This window comes from Hemiscyllium ocellatum, chromosome 3 (assembly GCF_020745735.1).
Source record: "Hemiscyllium ocellatum isolate sHemOce1 chromosome 3, sHemOce1.pat.X.cur, whole genome shotgun sequence".
Taxonomy (NCBI): Eukaryota; Metazoa; Chordata; class Chondrichthyes; order Orectolobiformes; family Hemiscylliidae; genus Hemiscyllium; species Hemiscyllium ocellatum.
Genome location: NC_083403.1, coordinates 27,370,545 through 27,388,536, shown reverse-complemented (window position 1 = coordinate 27,388,536; position 17,992 = coordinate 27,370,545). Strand labels below are relative to the sequence as shown.

The following is a 17,992-nucleotide window of genomic DNA, read 5'->3' as shown; positions in this document are numbered from 1 at the left end:
TGAGAGAGAAAATTGAACAGGAAAGGAAAAATGCTGCCTATTTTTTGGTTTTTTGGATAAAAAATGTCCAAACTCCACCCCAACATATGAAATAATATTTTAAGGGTATAAATTGGCATTGTAAGATGATAAATTTAAATTTGCTCTGCTACCTTACTCACCTGTGATCTGACACAGGAATAAACTACTCTGCATTGCTGGGAAAAAAAATGAGTTGCTGAAGAATACATTTTTGACATACTTTGTCTTTCCAGAGTAATTTCAGGTAGACCAAGCACTTTTCCAAACTAGGTGACCTTTGGTCCATTTGCGAGTTTGTGCGAGATCATAATTATCTGATTAGCATAGCCGTTGTCTTGCAGAATAGCTTCGATGTACTTTACTTCTGCACTGAGCTGGTCAGGTGAGCAAACAGCCAAGCTCCTAATTACAAAAATGCTTATTCATCATCACCGGATCAAAACCATTGCTTGGTTTCACAGAACCTAAATATTGTAGAAAAGACATATGTTTTGCCAAAGTATCAATCAAGCCCAGAATGTGGAACTCTAGTGTTTCTCATGATCAAAGTCAACTTGTCAACTAATCAGCACCTCTTTTCTGCTGTAGTTATCGCAAATGTGCAAACTCCTCATGGACATTCCCACAGTGGCTCATGGTTAGCACTGCTGTCTCATAGCACCAGGGACTTGGGTTTTATTCCAGCCTTTGGCGGCTGTCTGAGGGCCGTTTGCACATTCCCCTTGTGTCTGCGTGGGTTTCTTCCAGGTGCTCGAGTTTCCTCTTACAGTCCAAAGAGGTACAGGTTAAGTGGATCGACCGTGCTTTCCCATAGTGTCCATGGATATATGGGTTAGGTGGATTAACCATGGGAAATGCAGGATTATAGTGTAGATGGTGGGTCTGGGTGAGCTGCTCTTTGGAGGATTGGTGTGGACTCAATAGGCTGAATGGCCTGCTCCACACTATAGGAATCCGACGAATATAGTGATTGTTTGAAATTTGGCATTTTTATATTTGTCCTTACGAGTGCAAGATGAAAAGCATCAGCAACATGTCTTCCTTTTCAGCAATATTCAAGCTCTATACTACCAACTGCCTCTCTGTTTACCTAAAACTGAATGGCATTTTGCTAACAAACTGCACAGTTAATGGTAAAGTATAAAACCAAACTGTACCTTGTTAAAAGTGGTAGGAAAAGCAAAGAAAATCACCAGAGAGCAGAGGACAATGCATGTAAATATGCTAAGAAGTTAATTAAAATGATTTATTTAATAACTAGAGATGCATTGTTACACTGTATGGCGATATGCAGTTTATTTTACGTTATTTTGATAGAAAATGTGTTTTCCTTCACTTTAGAATAGATATAGTTGGAGTTGTTTGTGAGAAATCATCAACACTATTTCTTTAAAACAAAACATTTGAATTATGAATATTGACAAAGTGAGTGAAAATCTATAACCTTTCTAGTATACTCTTGAACAATTGGACTGCTTATGAACTGCATCCTGGCTGTTTCTGGTGGGTTCTGGGTAGATCTTATTTGGGGCAGATCTAATAGTTCAGGCATTTAATATCCAGCACTACTGCAGCACATCTGATGGGCTGTGGACTAGATCAGTGAAAATCTGAGAATTGTTCTGAACATTTATCAGCTCATTTTGAAAGGAGGCCAATGCCTTCGGCTGCATTGTATATCCGAATTCCGCCAATGGGAAGATGAGACGTGTCCTTATTCATCTGGTTACCTGCCCAATTTATTAAAATTAGGTGACTTCCCACTGCCTTTAGTCAGAGTTGGCACTGCAATGAACAACCAGTGATGCGTTCTGTTAGCCCAGGAGTTTTGCGTGGCTCCTCTGCTGCCCTTGTTCACTCTCTCCCGACCCTTTTCTTAAGGTGTGCACTCACTCTTTGATCTCACCTTTCTTCTGCATGAGATTTTGTCTTGCTCGAACGAATGCGAGGATATCGGCGTCAGTCTGATCATCACCAGTCAGGGGAATGGACGAGCCAAGATTTGAAGGCAGGCTGGGTCAGGTGAATGGTATATGAGCATAAACATTACAAAAATCAGAATGATTCATTATAGAAAGTCAAAGTAAATTCAGTAAAGAAGTAAGTGTCCATGAATTCATGGAAAGTAATTATTGTTCCTGGCATGAAAGGGACTGAAACACAGCGCGATTCAGATCTTCACAAATGGGAAATCTATTATGGAACAACTTCTGGTTCAAACATTACTAGCAATGTACAGCAGCAAAATAAAACTGCTTCTATTAGCTGCTATCTTCTCATTAGGTCAACTGAGTTTGGTAAGTTGGATTGTTTGCCTGTTGAATGAAACATGCGTATGGACAGATAGGCTGAGACAGTAATACCACAATAATTCTAGGATAACAGGATGGTCACTTAATGCTTTGGGTGGGGTTTCTCATCAGGACCCAACATCAGGTTTCCAACTTTGATTGAGTGCCTTTATTCAGATATGAGCACATGATTTCCAGCTTCAAACCATTCCTTCCTCATACTCCTGCCATTTGTTCGACATGTTGTCACACTGCTTTCTACATCAGTCATGGCTTCATTGAGGTTTACGGCATGGAAACAGGCCCTTTGCCAACTTCTCTATGGGAAATAACTTTCTTATGCAATTAGATTAGATTACTTACAGTGTGGAAACCGGCCCTTTGGCCCAACAAGTCCACACTGACCCGCTGAAGTGCAACCCACCCAGACCCATTCCCCTACATTTACCCTTTCACCTAACACTACGGCCAGTTCACCTAACCTGCACATCTTTTGGACTGTGGGAGGAAACCGGAGCACCCGGAGGAAACCCACGCAGACACAGGGAGAATGTGCAAATTCCACATAGCCAGTCACCTAAGGCGGGAATTGAACCCGGGTCTCTGGCGCTGTGAGGCAGTAGTGCTAACTACGTGCCACCGTGCCACCCACAATTAGGTTAGTCCTGACAGTCGCGACACTGCCATTTGCTCCATCTCTCCAATTGTTACGAAGGATAAATTAAAATTCAGAAAGAAAATTAAACAGAATTTTGTTAATATCCACCATGTCTTTTCTTCTTGACTGCTAAAAGCCAGTTCCCGGAGATTACAGGCCTGTCATTAGGTTCGGTGACCTAAACCCAGCTTCCTTCTCTTTCACAGAGATTGGGTGACCTGCTCTATCCTTTCATCAATTTCTAAATCCCCTTCCCCCACTGCACCGACTCCATGGGGCATTAATACCCTGCCTCACCCCAAGAAGCGATAAATCAACGGTGGCTTAGAGTCAAGAGAGCTCCTGGGAGACAGGGAAGTTGGGAATTATAACATGAGTTTGTGGACATGCTTGACGGGTAAGTACTTTTCCACAGGTTCACTGATAAACTTGCGGTTTCAAAAAAAGGTATGGTTGGGCCCATCTTATTGGCTGCAGTTATAGCTGTTTACTGCACTCTATTATATTAGAAGCACTAGTGTGCAATATTTGCAGCATCACCGGTGCTACCTTGGTGTGGAAGCTTCCACAGTCACAGTTAGAATCCGTGAATGGTAGTTTCCACACTCATCCTCTCTGCTGCCTGCAAACATTCCTGCATTGTACTGTTTCACAACAGGAGGCTCCCATCCAGGATAGTCACAGGGCAGAACTGATCAAAAACAAAAGAGGCATTCTTTTGCCCGACTGGAGTAGGGCATAGGATTTCCGCACCTAATCGGAAAAGCTGGGCAATTTGCTTTACACAGCAAGATATGATCCGGAATGCACCACCTCATAGCAGCAAATTCAAACAGGGAATAGATAAATTCATGAAAAGTCCAAGGTCTACAATGGGGTAAAAGCAGGGCAATAGGTCTAATTGGAAAACTCTTCTAAAGAGCTGCACAACACAATAAACTAAGTGGTTTATTGTATTTGTTGATTGTGTGATTTGTTAGAAGCCAACTTCAGAATAAGAAAGATTTTACCTGAGGTCAGGTGATGGAAATTTGCAGGTCTTGACATTGTTTTGAGTTGCGAAGTCTGTACTCACATAGCCACTATTTGCTTCAAATCCACTGTAAATCACGGGAAATAATTAATATATATTTTTGAAATTTACATTTTAAATACAAAGCTTCCACAAATTTTATTTTTAATTTTCAGCAAGACTTATTAATGCTGGTGATTACTGCAACAAACTTTGCCTGTTGACCAACATGCAAATCTGGTGTATCCTTTGATCAAATCTGGTCAGGCAGGTTAAACTCATTGCACAGAGCAGTGTCAGGACATTTTCATAATTCAGTGCTGCTTCTCCTGTGAAAGCAGCAACTGTCAGGACTGAATATTGACTATCAGCAGAAAGCTAAGGTCTAAACAGTGAGCCAAATAAATGAACAGAAATTAATCACCAATTCTGCAGTCATGGACAGAATTTTACAGGCCCCCAGTCATCAGACAGGCCTGGAAAATTCTGTGGGTAACTTTAGCCAGCTCACCTACCCATCCACAACTTGCTTAATTTCATCATTGCACCTGACACTATCAAATCAAATCCTACTGAGAGGAGGCTGGTAACAGATGTGAGCTTGGGAGGAAGGTGTGCAGAGATGGTGGCTTCTTTTTTGACACAGGTAAAGAAAAATGTTGAGGTCCTAGAAACAGAATATATAGCAAGTAGGACCTCCAAGTATGTAATCTCAGATTTACCACCAGTGCTATGCGCTAGTGAGAGCAGAAATAACAGGATGTATCACATGAATATGTGGTTGGAGGAATTGTGTAGGAGAGATGGATTCACATTCTGGAGCATTAAGACCAGTTCTGGGAAGGTGGGGTCTAGTTAGTGAGGGATGTTGCCAATCAGGGGATTTTAAGCTAAAATGGCAGGAATGTGAGTAGGGAGACAGAGGAGGGGGGAAACAAGAATAAAAGCAGAAGAAAGGAAAGTAAGAAGCAAAAGTGGAAGGCAGAAAAAAAAATGAGAGAAAAACAAATGGGACCATAGTGCAAAATAAAGGGAAGGTGACTAACACAGTTATAAAAACTTTGCGTTTTAATGTCCCTACAGTGTGGAAATAGGCCATTCATTCCAACAAGTCCACACCGACCCTCCGAAGAGTAACCCACCCAGACCCATTCCCTTACCCAATTGCTCTAGATTTACCCCTTACTAATGCACCTACACGACATATCCCTGAATACTATGGGCAATTTAGTTTGGCCAGTTCACATAACCTGCAGAACTTTGGATTGTGGGAGGAAACCAGAGCACTCAGGGGAAAACTACGCAGACACAGGGAGAATGTGCAAACTCCACACAGACAGTCACCCAAGGCTAGAATCAAACCTGGGAACGTGGTGCTGTGAGGCAGCAATGCTAATCACTGAGCCACCGTTGCAAATGTGTGGTATATTTGTAATACAGCAGATGAATTAGCAGTGTATAGAGATATAAAAGATTGCAATATAGTTGCAGTTACAGGATCATGACTGCAAGGTGACCAACTAGAGGTATTGAACATTCAGGGGTATTCATTATTTAGGAAAGTGAGTCAAAAAGGGAAAGGAGGTGGGTTAGCGCTGCTAATAAAGGATGTTTCAATGCAATCGAAAGGAAGGATATTGGCTCAGAAAATCATCATGTGAAATCTGTATGGGTGAAGATAGGAAAAAATTTGGGGCAGAAAATGGTGTCTTGGATGATTTTAATTTACATATAGGTTTGAAAAATCAAACTCACACAGATATTGTGGAGGAAAATTTTCTGGACAGTGTGTGTGAGACAGGTTTTTTGACCAATATGTTGAGGAACTAAATGGGAACGGGCTATTGTATACAAGATACTATTTGACAAGAAAGGGTTAATTAACCATCTTGTTTTGTGGGATCCCTTGGGGAAGAGCCAACAAAATGTGAGGGAATTCTACATTAATGGAGAGTAAATCAGCTGAATCAGAAACTAGAATGTAAACAAAGGGACCTATGAAGGAATGAGGTGCAGATTGGCAATGACGGATTTGAGAACATTACTTAAAGGAATAATGGTGGACAATGGCTAATATTTAAAGAATGTATGCCTGAAGTATAAGGACTATTCATTACTGTCTGGCAGAAAAATCAAAGTGATGACTCAATTATGGCCTACAAAAATATTAGGCGTAGTATTTGATCCAAATAATAGATATACAAACTGGTAAAGACAAATGAGGAAATTATAATGGGAAACTAGGAAATGGCAGTTGAATTGAAAACATATTTTGGTTCTGTCTTCATAGAAGAGAGTACAAATAACTTCCCAGGAATGGTAGGGAATCAAAGATCTAGTGCGTGGGAGGAGTTGAAGGAAATCGATATTACAAAGAAAATAGTGCTATGGGAATGAACTCGGTTAAAGGCTGGTAAATCATCCTGAATTTTATAATCTATATTTCAGAGTATTAAAGGAAGTGATCCTGGAAATATTGGCTGCACTGACAGTCATCTTCCAAAATTCGATAGACTCTGGAGCAGTTCCTACAGATCAAAGGGTGAAAAATATAACACCATTATTTAAAAAAAGGAGAGAATAATTTGGATATATGAGAGGTATTGCATTTTGGTAAAACAACAAGGGCAGAACTAATATGAATAAAACTAGGGCTTTGTGTAGTGTTGAAGAACAGAGACCTTGGGGTTCATGTACATAATTCATTCAAGTTTGCGTCACAGGTAGACAGGGTGGTTAAGAAAGCATTTAGCATGCTTGCCTTCATTGTTCAGACCTTTGAATATAGGAGTTGGGATGTCATGTTGAGGTTGTTCAGGACACTGATGAGACCTCTTAGAAAAAGAATATTATTAAGCTGGAGAAGGTTCAGAAAAGATTTACCAGGATGTTGCTGGGAATGAGGGCTTGAATTATAAGGAGAGGATGGATAGGCTGGGACTTTTTTTCACAGGAATGGAGGAAATTGAGGGGTAGTGTTACTGAGTTTTTAAAATCATGAGGCGTACAGATAAGGTGAATGGCAGGTATCTTTTCCCTAGGGAGGAGAATTTCAAGACTAGGGGCGTATTTTTACGGTGAGAGGAGAAAGGTTTAAAAAAGAAATGAGGAGCAATTGTTTTTTATCCAGGAAGTGGTTCATGTGTGGAATGAACTTTCAGAGGAAGTGGTGGATGTGGGTACAATTACAATGTTGAAAAAGACATTTAAATAAGCACATGAACAAGAAGTGTTTAGCAGAATATGGGCCCAGTGTAGGCAGGGGGAATAGTTATAGTTAGCGATTGTGGCCAGCGTGGACTGGTTTGACCGAAAGGTCTGTTTCTGTACTGTATAACTCCATGACTTTAAGTACAAACCGGATAGCCTAACATCAATAGTGGACAATATGCTAGAGTCCGTCATAAAAACAGTCAACGGAATGTTTGGAAAGCATTAATGGGATTGGACAAAGTTAGCTTGGGTTTATGAAAGGCTAATCATGTTTAATAAATCTATTAGAGATATTTTTGAGGATGTAACTTGTAGAATATATAAAGGAGAACCAGTAGATGTGGTGTATTTTGATTTTCAGAAGTTTTTTGAATAGATTCTACATAAGAACTTAGTGGGAAAATTAAAAACATATGCAATGGGATCATATATTGGCATGGATTGAGAATTGATTGACATACAGGAAATAAAGAGTGGGAATAAATGGGTGTCCTTCCAAATGTCAGGCCATGACTTTGTGGGTACCACAGTGCTTCGACCCCAGCTATTCACAACATATATAAATGACCTGAATGAGAAACCAAAGGTCCAAGTTTTCTGATGATACATAAATGATCGGGATTATGAATTGTGAGGAGGATGCAGAGGGTTTCTAGGTGATTTAGACAAGTTCAGTGAGTGGGTAAACACATGGCAGATGGAGTAAACAATGGCTATATGTGAAGTCATACATTTTGGTGTGAGAAACAGAAAGGCAGAGTATTATTTAAATGGTGATGTTTTGTACAATGTGGATTTATAAAAGAATCTGATTGTCTTTGTACACAAGTAATTGAAAGTAGAAAGCCCGGTGCAGCAAGCAATTAGGAAGGCAAATGGTATGTAAGAGGATTTGAATCTTACTCAGTTATACAGTGCCTTGTTGAGACCACACCTAAAGTACTATGTGCAGTTTCCATCTCCCTCCCTGGCACTAAGGCAGTTATAGACTCTTGATCACTAAGATATTTAAGGATTTAGAGTCATAGAGATGTACAGCACAGAAACAGACCCTTCAGTCCAACTTGTCCATGCCAACCAGATATCGTAACCTAATCTAGGTCCATTTGCCAGCACTTGGCCATTATCCCTCTAAACCCTTCATTTTCATATACACATCCAGATGCCTTTTAAATGCTGCAATTGTACCAGCTTCCACCAATTCGTCTGGCAGCTCATTCCATATACGCACCACCCTCTGCATGAAAAAGTTTCCCCTTAGGCTCCTTTTATACCTTTCCCCTCTCAAACTAACCTTATGCCCTCTAGTTGTGGACTCCCCCACCCCAGGGAAAAGACCTTGCCTATTTACCGTATCCATGCCCCTCATGATTTTATAAACCTCTACAAGATCACCCCTCAGCCTCTGACCCTCCAGGGAAAACAGCCTCAGCCTACTCAGCCTCTCCCTGTAGATCAAATCCTCCAACCCTGGCAACATCCTTGTAAATCTTTTCTGAACCCTTTCAAGTTTCAACAACATCCTTCTGATAGGAAGGAGACTAGAATTGCACGCAATATTTCAAAAGTGGCCTAACTTATGTCCTATACAGTCACAATATGACCCCCAAACCCCTGTACTCAAGGCTCTGACCAATAAAGGAAAGCATACCAAACGCCTTCTCTATCCTATCCACCTGCGATTCTACTTTTATGGTACCGTGAACTTTCACTTCAAGGTCTCTTTGTTCAGCAACACTCGCTTACCATTAAGAGTATAAGTCCTGCTAAGATTTGTTTTCCCAAAATGCAGCACCTTGCATTGATCTTAATTAAACTCAATCTGCCACTCCTCCGCTCATTGGCCCATCTGATCACAGGGAATGGGTAGGAAAGTGGACGATGAGTCCCAGATCAGACAAGATTCTATTAAATGGCAGAGCAGGTGTGAGGTTCTGGTTCCTATTGCTAGCTCAGAAAGAATATACTTGCAACAGAGGGAGTGCAGTGGAGGGTCACTAGGCTGAACTGGGGATGGCAGGACAATTCTATGAAGGGAGATTGATTTGACTGGACCTTTATTCACTAGCGTTTGGAAGGATGAGAGGGCAGCTGCTGTTAGAGTGATAATTTACCAGCTAGGATTAGTTTTGGTTTTTGTGAACAGGACATAGCTTGGCAAGTTTTCAAGTTGCGAGGTAGATGCCAATGGGGACAGCTTGGCTAGGGGGTATAGTTAATTCTGGAGCATGTCTTCAGTATCATTACTTTAATGTTGGCAGGACCCACAATCTTTGTAGCATTCAGTTCCTTCAGCCATTTATTTATATCACATGGCCAGAATTGAATTGGCTGATGACTTTTGTGATGCTGGCAATTTCAGGAGGAGTTCGAAATAGATCATCCACTTGGCACCTCTAGCTAAAAATGGCAGCAAATACTTCAGACTTGTATGTTGGGCAGCCCCATCACTGACAGTATTAATAATATGCAATGCAGGATAGTTTGAGGCCAGCAATTAAATATCCAGCAGATGGCAGTAGTAGCACACATTTGATCTCTTCAGGCCACAGACATGGAACTTTGCTTGGGAGTAGCTGCATGCAAGAAGGACTTTCTCAATGCCTTTCACTACAACATAAAGTCCTGAATCATTCTACAGCCATTATGTGCATTGATGATGGAGGGAATGAATGTTTAACTCGGTGGATTTGGTGCTAATCAGTCAACACTGTTGAAGGTTAAAAATCACACAACACCAGGTTATAGTCTAACAGGTTTATTTGGAAGCACTAGCTTTCGGAGTGGTATTCCTTTATCAGGTAGCTGATGAAGGAGTGGCACTCCGAAGCTAGTGCTTCCAAATAAACCCGTTGAACTATAACCTGGTGTTGTGTGATTTTTAACTTTTAACACCCCAGTCCAACACCAGCATCTCTACATCATAACACTGTTGGATGTTGTTTACTCTGCGCTCATGTGTTCCCTCACACTTGTACATTTTAAATGCTGCACAGGCTTTGGTTGAGTTAGGAGGTGAGTTACTCACTGCAGAAGTCCCAGCTGCAGCACATGTTATGGCTGATTCAGTTCAGTTTCTGGGTATTTAAAATTAACATTTGACTTACTATCAGTGAATGCATGGAAGGCAGATGCAAACATCTGCCATCATTTGCATGTAGAAGTGTTCCTTAATTTTACTCTTGAAAGACCTAGCTTCAATTTTCAGTCAAAGTTACCTATTCGTAGACTCCTCAATGAGGAGAAGTTCTTTCTCAATATCTAATCAATGTGTTCCTTTGAACAGTTAGAAAACCCTTCAGCATCTAAATTCTAGGGAAAGTGTCCCTGGCTTGCTCGTTGTCTCCTTGTAATTTAACCCTTGGAGTTTGGGGATCATGCTTGTAAATCTATGCTACTCTGCCTTCCAATGCTGAAAACACATGGGAGGTAGCAGGAGAATTGGCCACCTGAATCCCTCATTTCTAAATTCAATAGTGGAGTGAGCAATCAAAGTCTCCCTCAAGTTGAATGTACATTATTTCTGCTCTCTTTCACATTTTGCTGCTGATTGAATTTGCTGCTACTGTAGCCAAACAGACAAAACAAAGGAGAGAAGGAGCTCATGATTGGAGTAGCAAAGGGAAGATGAATGTGAGGGAGGCTGTCATCCCAGCACGAAGGGGCCCAGAGCAAGTGAGGCTGAAGATTCTTTGGAGTTGATTGGAATTGGTCACCAGTCTATGACAGAGGATTGGTGATTGGTTGAGGGGGAGTGAATTGAGTTGAGTTCACCGAAACAGGCAGTAAGCATCACCCAGGGGAGTGAATGAGAGGAGATCCGTGAGGCATGTTGTCAGCATCACCTACAGGAGAAGCTGAGGTTTCTACCCTGAGATAGAGAGTCAGCAGCACCTGGAGAAGAGGATGACGGGAGGAGCTCATGTCCGACAAGCAACTTTAGTCTGGCCCATTTCCGGAAACTGTGCTGTTTCATCTTCCATTTCATCTGGAAGCTTAAGATAGATCCATTTTGCAGGAATTCCACGTACAAAACTCTGGATGGGGGAGAGGGTTGGAAATGTACACAACGTTGCCCTCAATGTGACGGTCACCTTTGTGTGTGGCTGCATCGAGCTGTGCATAGACCCTAGGTATGCAAACAACCAAGTATCACTGTGTACTGAGGTTCTACCTGTCCCCGGTATTGTGAAGGATGGGACTGGCCTTGCTAGCATGGAATGCTCCAAGTAGTTGGACCATTCCGTATCACCTGTCCTTCATGGAGACATTTGCAAAGAGACCACCAAGTGGTCAGCACACAGTGTCCTCAAGAACCTGAGCGAAAAGCAGAGGGTGGATCCTGTATTGTTGTTCCCTAAGCAGACTGTCAAAGTCATTTGGCAGAATGCCTCATCACCAGAACTTTCCAACAAGCTCCAAGACATTGCTTGGCCGATGATGAGAAGGGCCTGTGAGATCCTTCGTGTATGCCCCGTTGGTCTGCGGAACTGCATGCTGCTCTCGAAATGGGGTGGATGGGGGTAGAGACTGTCACACATCTCCTTCTGGAATGTGCCTTTACAAAGGAAGGCTGAAGAAAGATGCAGTGGTTTGTGTCGCGGTTCGTCACAGCAGCTCTGTGACGCGGAGCTCTGTGCTATGATCTGCTCCCCGGGATACAAACTGAGATAAACATGGACTGTGCCTGAAGAACCATCAACTGAATTAAAGAAGCTGTTAGGTTTGCCTGAAACTTGTTGATCTTCCAGAACAAGGAGTTGACCCCGACTGACTGTTGCAGACTGGCACATTCCAAGGTCCAGGACTACGTGCTGAGGGACACACTAAAGCTTGGGGCAGCTGCTGCCAAGGTGCAGTGGGGAAAGAGCAGGTCTTCCTGTTGAAGATAAATGGGGACCATTCAGTTGGTGTTTAATGTTGAGGAGTGGATGACATTTAAGCAAATTAGAAAGCTAAGTAAAAGCATTTGTGGGGGAAGGGCATGCTTGCTTAGTTAAATAAAGATGGCACATGTGCAATAATTAGGGAGGACCTTCATTCAGGAGATCAGAATGTGAAATCAATTTGGGTTTAAATGAGTAAATCGTAGGGGAAAGAAATCACCAGTGAGAGTAGTCTACAAGTCCCTTAACAGTAACCACAATGTAGAACAAATACACTGGCTGTTTGCAATAAAAGGGTGGTAATAGTCATGGGTGACATTAATCTATATGTAAACTAAAAAGAAAATCAGAATGGCAGTAGTATCCTGGATAAAGAGTTCATAGAGCGCTTTTGAGATTGTTTCTCAGATTGGCACATTGTAAAGCCAATAAGACAGCAGCTTGCTATTGTGTAATGGGACAGGACTAATTCATGGCCTCAGAAGAAAGATACCCTTTGGTTGTAGTGACCATAATATGCGTTGGTTGTCATATTACAGGATTCTATCAACTCTGGAACAGTCTCTGCACATTGGAGGGTAGCTAATGCCACTCCAATTTCAAAAAGGGAGGTAGAAAGAAAACAGAGAATTATCGACCAGTAAGCCTAAAATCGGTAATAGGGAAAGTTCTCAAATCTATTACCAAGGGCTTTATAGTCGAGCATTTAGAAAACATTGACAGGATCAGACAGAGTCAGCATGGATTTATGAAGGAGAAATCATGCTGATTTATGTTTCTATGTTTGAACTTTTCATCCAGTTTGAAACAGAGAAGACTGGGTCTAAGACTACTATTTTAAACTTAAATAAAGGAAACTGTGCAGACATGAAAATCGAGGCGGTTGACTTGAATTGCAATACTGGGTTGTGAAATAGAAATGATGCCAGACATTTAAGTGGATATTTCAGAATACTCAGAACAAGTATAGTCCTCCTATTAAAAAAAATTCCAATTGAAGGACCAACCAAACATGTTAACCAAAGATGTTAGGGAAAGAATTGAACTTAAGGAAATAACTGTACAAAGGTGATTGTTAAATCACATGGCAGGTTAGAATATTAAGAGTGACAGAGAATGACTAAAAGGTTAAACAGGAAGAAGAAGGTGGAGTATGAGAGGAGGCTAGCTGGAATGTTTAAAATAGAGAGCACAAGTTTCTACGGGTATTTCAAAAAGAAATGCTATAAGTAAAGTGAATGTTAGCCCTCTAGAGAGTAAGAATGGGAAGTTAATAGTAAATAATAAAGAAATGACAAATGAAATGAAATATATATTTTTCTTTTACCTTCCCCAGAGGGGATACAAAAATATTTGAATAATAGCTGTAAATCAGGAGGTGGTATGGAGAGAGGAACTTTGGAAAATTATATTCACAGGAGAAACAGTATGAATCAAACTGTTGGAGCTGTGTGCTGACAAGTCTCTGGGTCCAGGTAGACTTCATAGGATCTTAAAAAAAGAACCCCTGAGGTAGTAGATGTGCTTGGTATCAATTTTCTAAAATTTCCCAAACTCTGGAAAGATTCCATTAGACTGGAAAATATCAAACACAACTCGTCCATTCAAGAAAATGGTAGATTCTTTTGATAGATTAGTTTGACATCTGTCATAGACAAGATGATAGAATAATCGTTAATGTGGTTATAGCTCGGCATTTAGAAAAACCAAAGATAATCAGGAAAATTTGGAACAGTTTATTGAAAGGGAAATCATGTTTAACTAATTTATGAAACTTCTTTAGGGGAGTAACGCGCTGTGGATAAACAGATGCCGTTATACTTACAGTACTTGGATTTCAAGAATACATTTAATAAGATTCCAAATAAAAGGTTATTGTGCAAAGGTAGAAGCTTGAGGTGGATAGACTGGCGGCTGGCAGAAAACAGTGAGAATGTATAACTGGGTACCGGTGTGACTGGCAGGATGTGATAAATGGAGTACTGCAGGTACTTATGCTGGATCCTCAACCTTTTACAATTTACATCAATGATTAGATAAAGGGAGTGAAGGCATAGAAGCTAAATTCACAGAAGATACAAAGATAGGTCAGAAAATATGCTGGTGTAGAAGACATAAGGAATGTGCAGATGGCCATCGATAGGCTGAGTGAGTGGGCAAAAATCTGGAAGACGGCTTATAATGTGGGTAATGTGATGATGTTCATTTTTGCTGGGAGAATAATAAAAAAGCGTATTACTTAAAAGGAGAATAACTGTGGAATTCTGAGCAGTAGAGGGATCGAGGTGTTCTAGTGCATCAGTCACAAAACATTAGAATGCAGGTACACCATATTATCAAGAAGGCTAATGAGATGCTAGCTTTTATTATGAAAAGGACTGAACGTAACAGCAAGAATAGAACAAAGAAATGTGGATGCTGGAAATTTGAAATAAAAACAGAATCTGCTGGAGAACCTTGGCTGGTCTGGCAGTATCTGTGGAGATAAAGCAGAGTTAATATTTCAGGAAGTAAGTAAGAATGTTATGCTTCGATGATACAGGATATCGCAGATTTTGAAAGCCATTTTGGTCTCTTTCTTTATGGAAAGGGGGTTTATGGAACTAGTGAGTTGTTCTGTGAAGACAGTTTGGACAAGCTCCATTGTTTCCACTGGAGTTTAGAAGAGTGAAGAGTAACTTGATTGAAGTGCATAAGATCTTTAAATGGTCTTAACAAGGTAATGTGAAAAAGATTTTTTCTTCTTGTCGGCCAATAAGGGACACTGTTTTAAAATTAGGTATGGTTCTCTTAGGAATGAGATGGGGAGAATATTTTCTCTCAGATAATTGTGCAAATTTAAAACTCTCTGCCTTAGAAGGCAGTAGAAGTCGGGTAATGGAATATTTTTAAGGCAGAGGCAGTGAGATTTTCATTAAGCAAGGGGATCAAAGGTTATTGAGGGTAGAGAGGAATGTGAAATTTTAAACACAAACAGATCAGTCATGCTCTTTTCAAATGACAGAGAAGGTTTGAGGGGGCGAGTGGTCTAGTTTTGCTCCGATTTCACATGTTCATATGGACAGCTACAAAACTGGCATCAATCCAACAATGAAGGAATTATCCTGGTATTTCCAGTCCACAAGAAGCAGGTCAAACTGATTGAGCCAATCATTCCCAACCCTCAGTGAAGTGATGGAAGGTGTTAATTTCCTCAAACAGCACGTGTTCAGCAATAACATGCTCACTGCTGTCCATTGTGACTCTTGCAAGGGCTGATCGCCTCGACCTCTGTACCGCTTGGTCCGAACATCAATAAAACAGCTGATTTCTAGAAGTGAGTAAGAATGAAAGCTCTTGACATCATTGCAGCATTTAATTAAGTATGGCATCAGGATCCATGGGAAAATTGAAATGAATAAAAATTAGGAGAGAGTCTTAAGTAGCAAAAAGGAGGACGGTTGTGTTGAATGAAGATCAATAATTTAAAACACATGATGTCAAAGTTCCTCAGGATCATGTCCTATGCTCAATCACCTTCAGCTGCCTCTTCAACAATTTTCTCTCCATCATAAAGTCAGACGTGGAATGTTTGCTCATGATATACACAGTTATTTCATTCACAGATCCTCAGACAATGAAGTAATATATACCCATATGCAAGAAAACATGAACAACAATAAGATTTTGACTTTGGTTGCTATGTGGCAAGTAACATAAAAATGTCAGGCAATGACCATCTCTAACATGATGGCTTCTAACCATATCCATTTAACATTCAATGTTGTTATTTCCAACACATTAAATATTCAGTCCTTCGACAAATGATGCAGCAGGGTTTCCTTACGTGACCTCTATAAGATGCACCGCAGCACTCACCAAGGCACCTTTAGGCTCTAACCCTGGACCTTGTACTGCCAAAAAAAAGGCTGTAGATGAGTGGGATCACCACCACCTGCAAGTTCTCTTCCAAGTCACAAATGATCCTAATTGGAATTAAATTACTATCCCTTGACAGTGTGGCATCAAAATGTTGAAACAATGTTTCTCACAGCTTTGTGTCATGCAGCATATGGACTGCAACAGTTCAAGAATGTGGATGACCACCTTCCCAAGAGCAATTAAGATTAGGCAACATGCGTCATGAATGATGACAAAAACCTAGCAACGTTAAGCTTCTATCTTACAAATCAATTTCCAACTAGTCTTCCCTAGTCTTATACAGGTAGCCCCCACTTTTTGAATGTGCACTTTACACAATTTCGCTTTTACGAAAGTTCTGTTTTTGTGAATCCAAAGAGGATTTCTGCTTTTGTGAAAAACAGCAATACTTTTTTTCATATAAATCATGCACCTTCATTTTATGTCATTTTCAGCTTGCGAAAGGTTTACTGTGAACACCTTACTTTTGGATAGTGGGGACTACCTGCATTTAAAACTTCTGCTTAAAATCACCTCTCATGCAAGGCATCAGGACTTAATTGATACAGTATTTGAAACCTTTTCCACATTGCCAGTATTTTGCATGAAAATTATAGCATTACTGTCACTCAAGGTTTGCTAATATTACCCTTTCAATCCTCCTGTTCTACACGTTCATGTTCAAGTTAAACAATCAAAATCATTTAAACAACACATCACCTAATTGTTTACTCCTCTTCAATGAAAACAAGTGCAAATCAATGTGTTTTTTTTTGTAGTTTGGAGTTCTAAGTGCTTGAGTCTTGTGAATAATAATGGTTATATTGAAAGGTGGAGCAGGCTATTCCTTCTATTTTCTATGCGACCCTTGTCTGCTTGCATTTGTTGTTGAAGAAGCCCATTGTATAGCATTGGATACAACCCTCTAACCTGTCATGCGCAGATCCTTAAAGCAGTTCTCTGTTAACCTAACTGACAATTGACAAGTGCAAGTGTAAATTATTTGAAGTTGGTTATGTGAACCCACTTGCTCATGTCCATAAGATCATAAGATATAGAAGCAGAAGTAGACCAATCAGCACACCGAGTCTGTGCACCATTCAATGGGATTATGGTTGATCTAAAAGTCTTCAACTTCACTTTCCTGCCTTTTCCCCATAGCCACTGACACCCTAATCAAAAAGAAACAAAGAACTGTGGATGCTGGAAATCAGAAACAAACACAGAAATTGCTCAAAATGCTTAGCAGGTCTGGCAACATCTGTGGAGAGAAAGCAGAATTAGTGTTTCGGGTCCAGCAACCTTTCTTCAGAAGTCAGTGTTCTGTTTTTGTTTGTGGCCACTGATTCCCTTATTGATTAAAAATGTCTATCTCAATATACAAAGTGACTCAGGGTCAAAGCCTGCTGGGTTAAAGAATTTCATAGATTCAATTTCCTCTCAGATTAGAGGTTCCTCCTCAACTCTGTCTTAAATGTGTAACCCTTATTCTTAACCCCTTATACCCTAGACTCACCCTTGAGGGGTAACAACCTTTCTGTATCTACCTTGTCAAATGCTCTGAGAATCTTGCATGTTTCAGTTCTACCTCTCATACTTCTATATTCCAATGGGTACAAGCTCACCATCTCAACCTCTCCTCATAAGACAGTCCCTTCACACCTGGTGCCAGACTATTCAATCTATTTGGAATGCCTCCAATGTTGATGCATCTTTACTTTGTTAAGGGACCCAAAACTGTTCACAGTATTCCAGTGGTGATCTGATTATGGCCTTGTACAGTTTTATATTCCTACTTTTATACTGCATTCCCTTTGAAATAAATGCCAACATTCCATTTGTCTTTCCTATCACCTCCAGAACTTGGCAGCTAGTATTTTGGAATTCAAGGATAGGAACTCCCAAACATCCTTTTTCTGTAGCTTTCTGCAGTCTTTCTTCATTTAAATGATATTCAGTTCTTCTATTCTACTGTGAAAATGCATGGCCTCGCATTTCTTCACATTATATT

The 17,992-nt window shown here is 40.5% G+C and overlaps 1 protein-coding gene across 1 annotated transcript in view; it reads right to left on the bottom strand.

Moving 5' to 3' along the window:
- Window positions 1–1,910: 1,910 nt before the first annotated feature.
- kif6 (kinesin family member 6) overlaps window positions 1,911–17,992 on the bottom strand; it is a 541,049-nt gene continuing 524,967 nt past the window's right edge. Inside the window, exons 20-21 of the mRNA XM_060854513.1 lie at window positions 3,981–4,070; window positions 1,911–2,034 (exon numbers count right to left, since the gene is read on the bottom strand). Coding sequence (XP_060710496.1) covers window positions 1,911–2,034; window positions 3,981–4,070 — 214 coding nt within the window. The remainder of the gene's footprint in view (window positions 2,035–3,980; window positions 4,071–17,992) is intronic.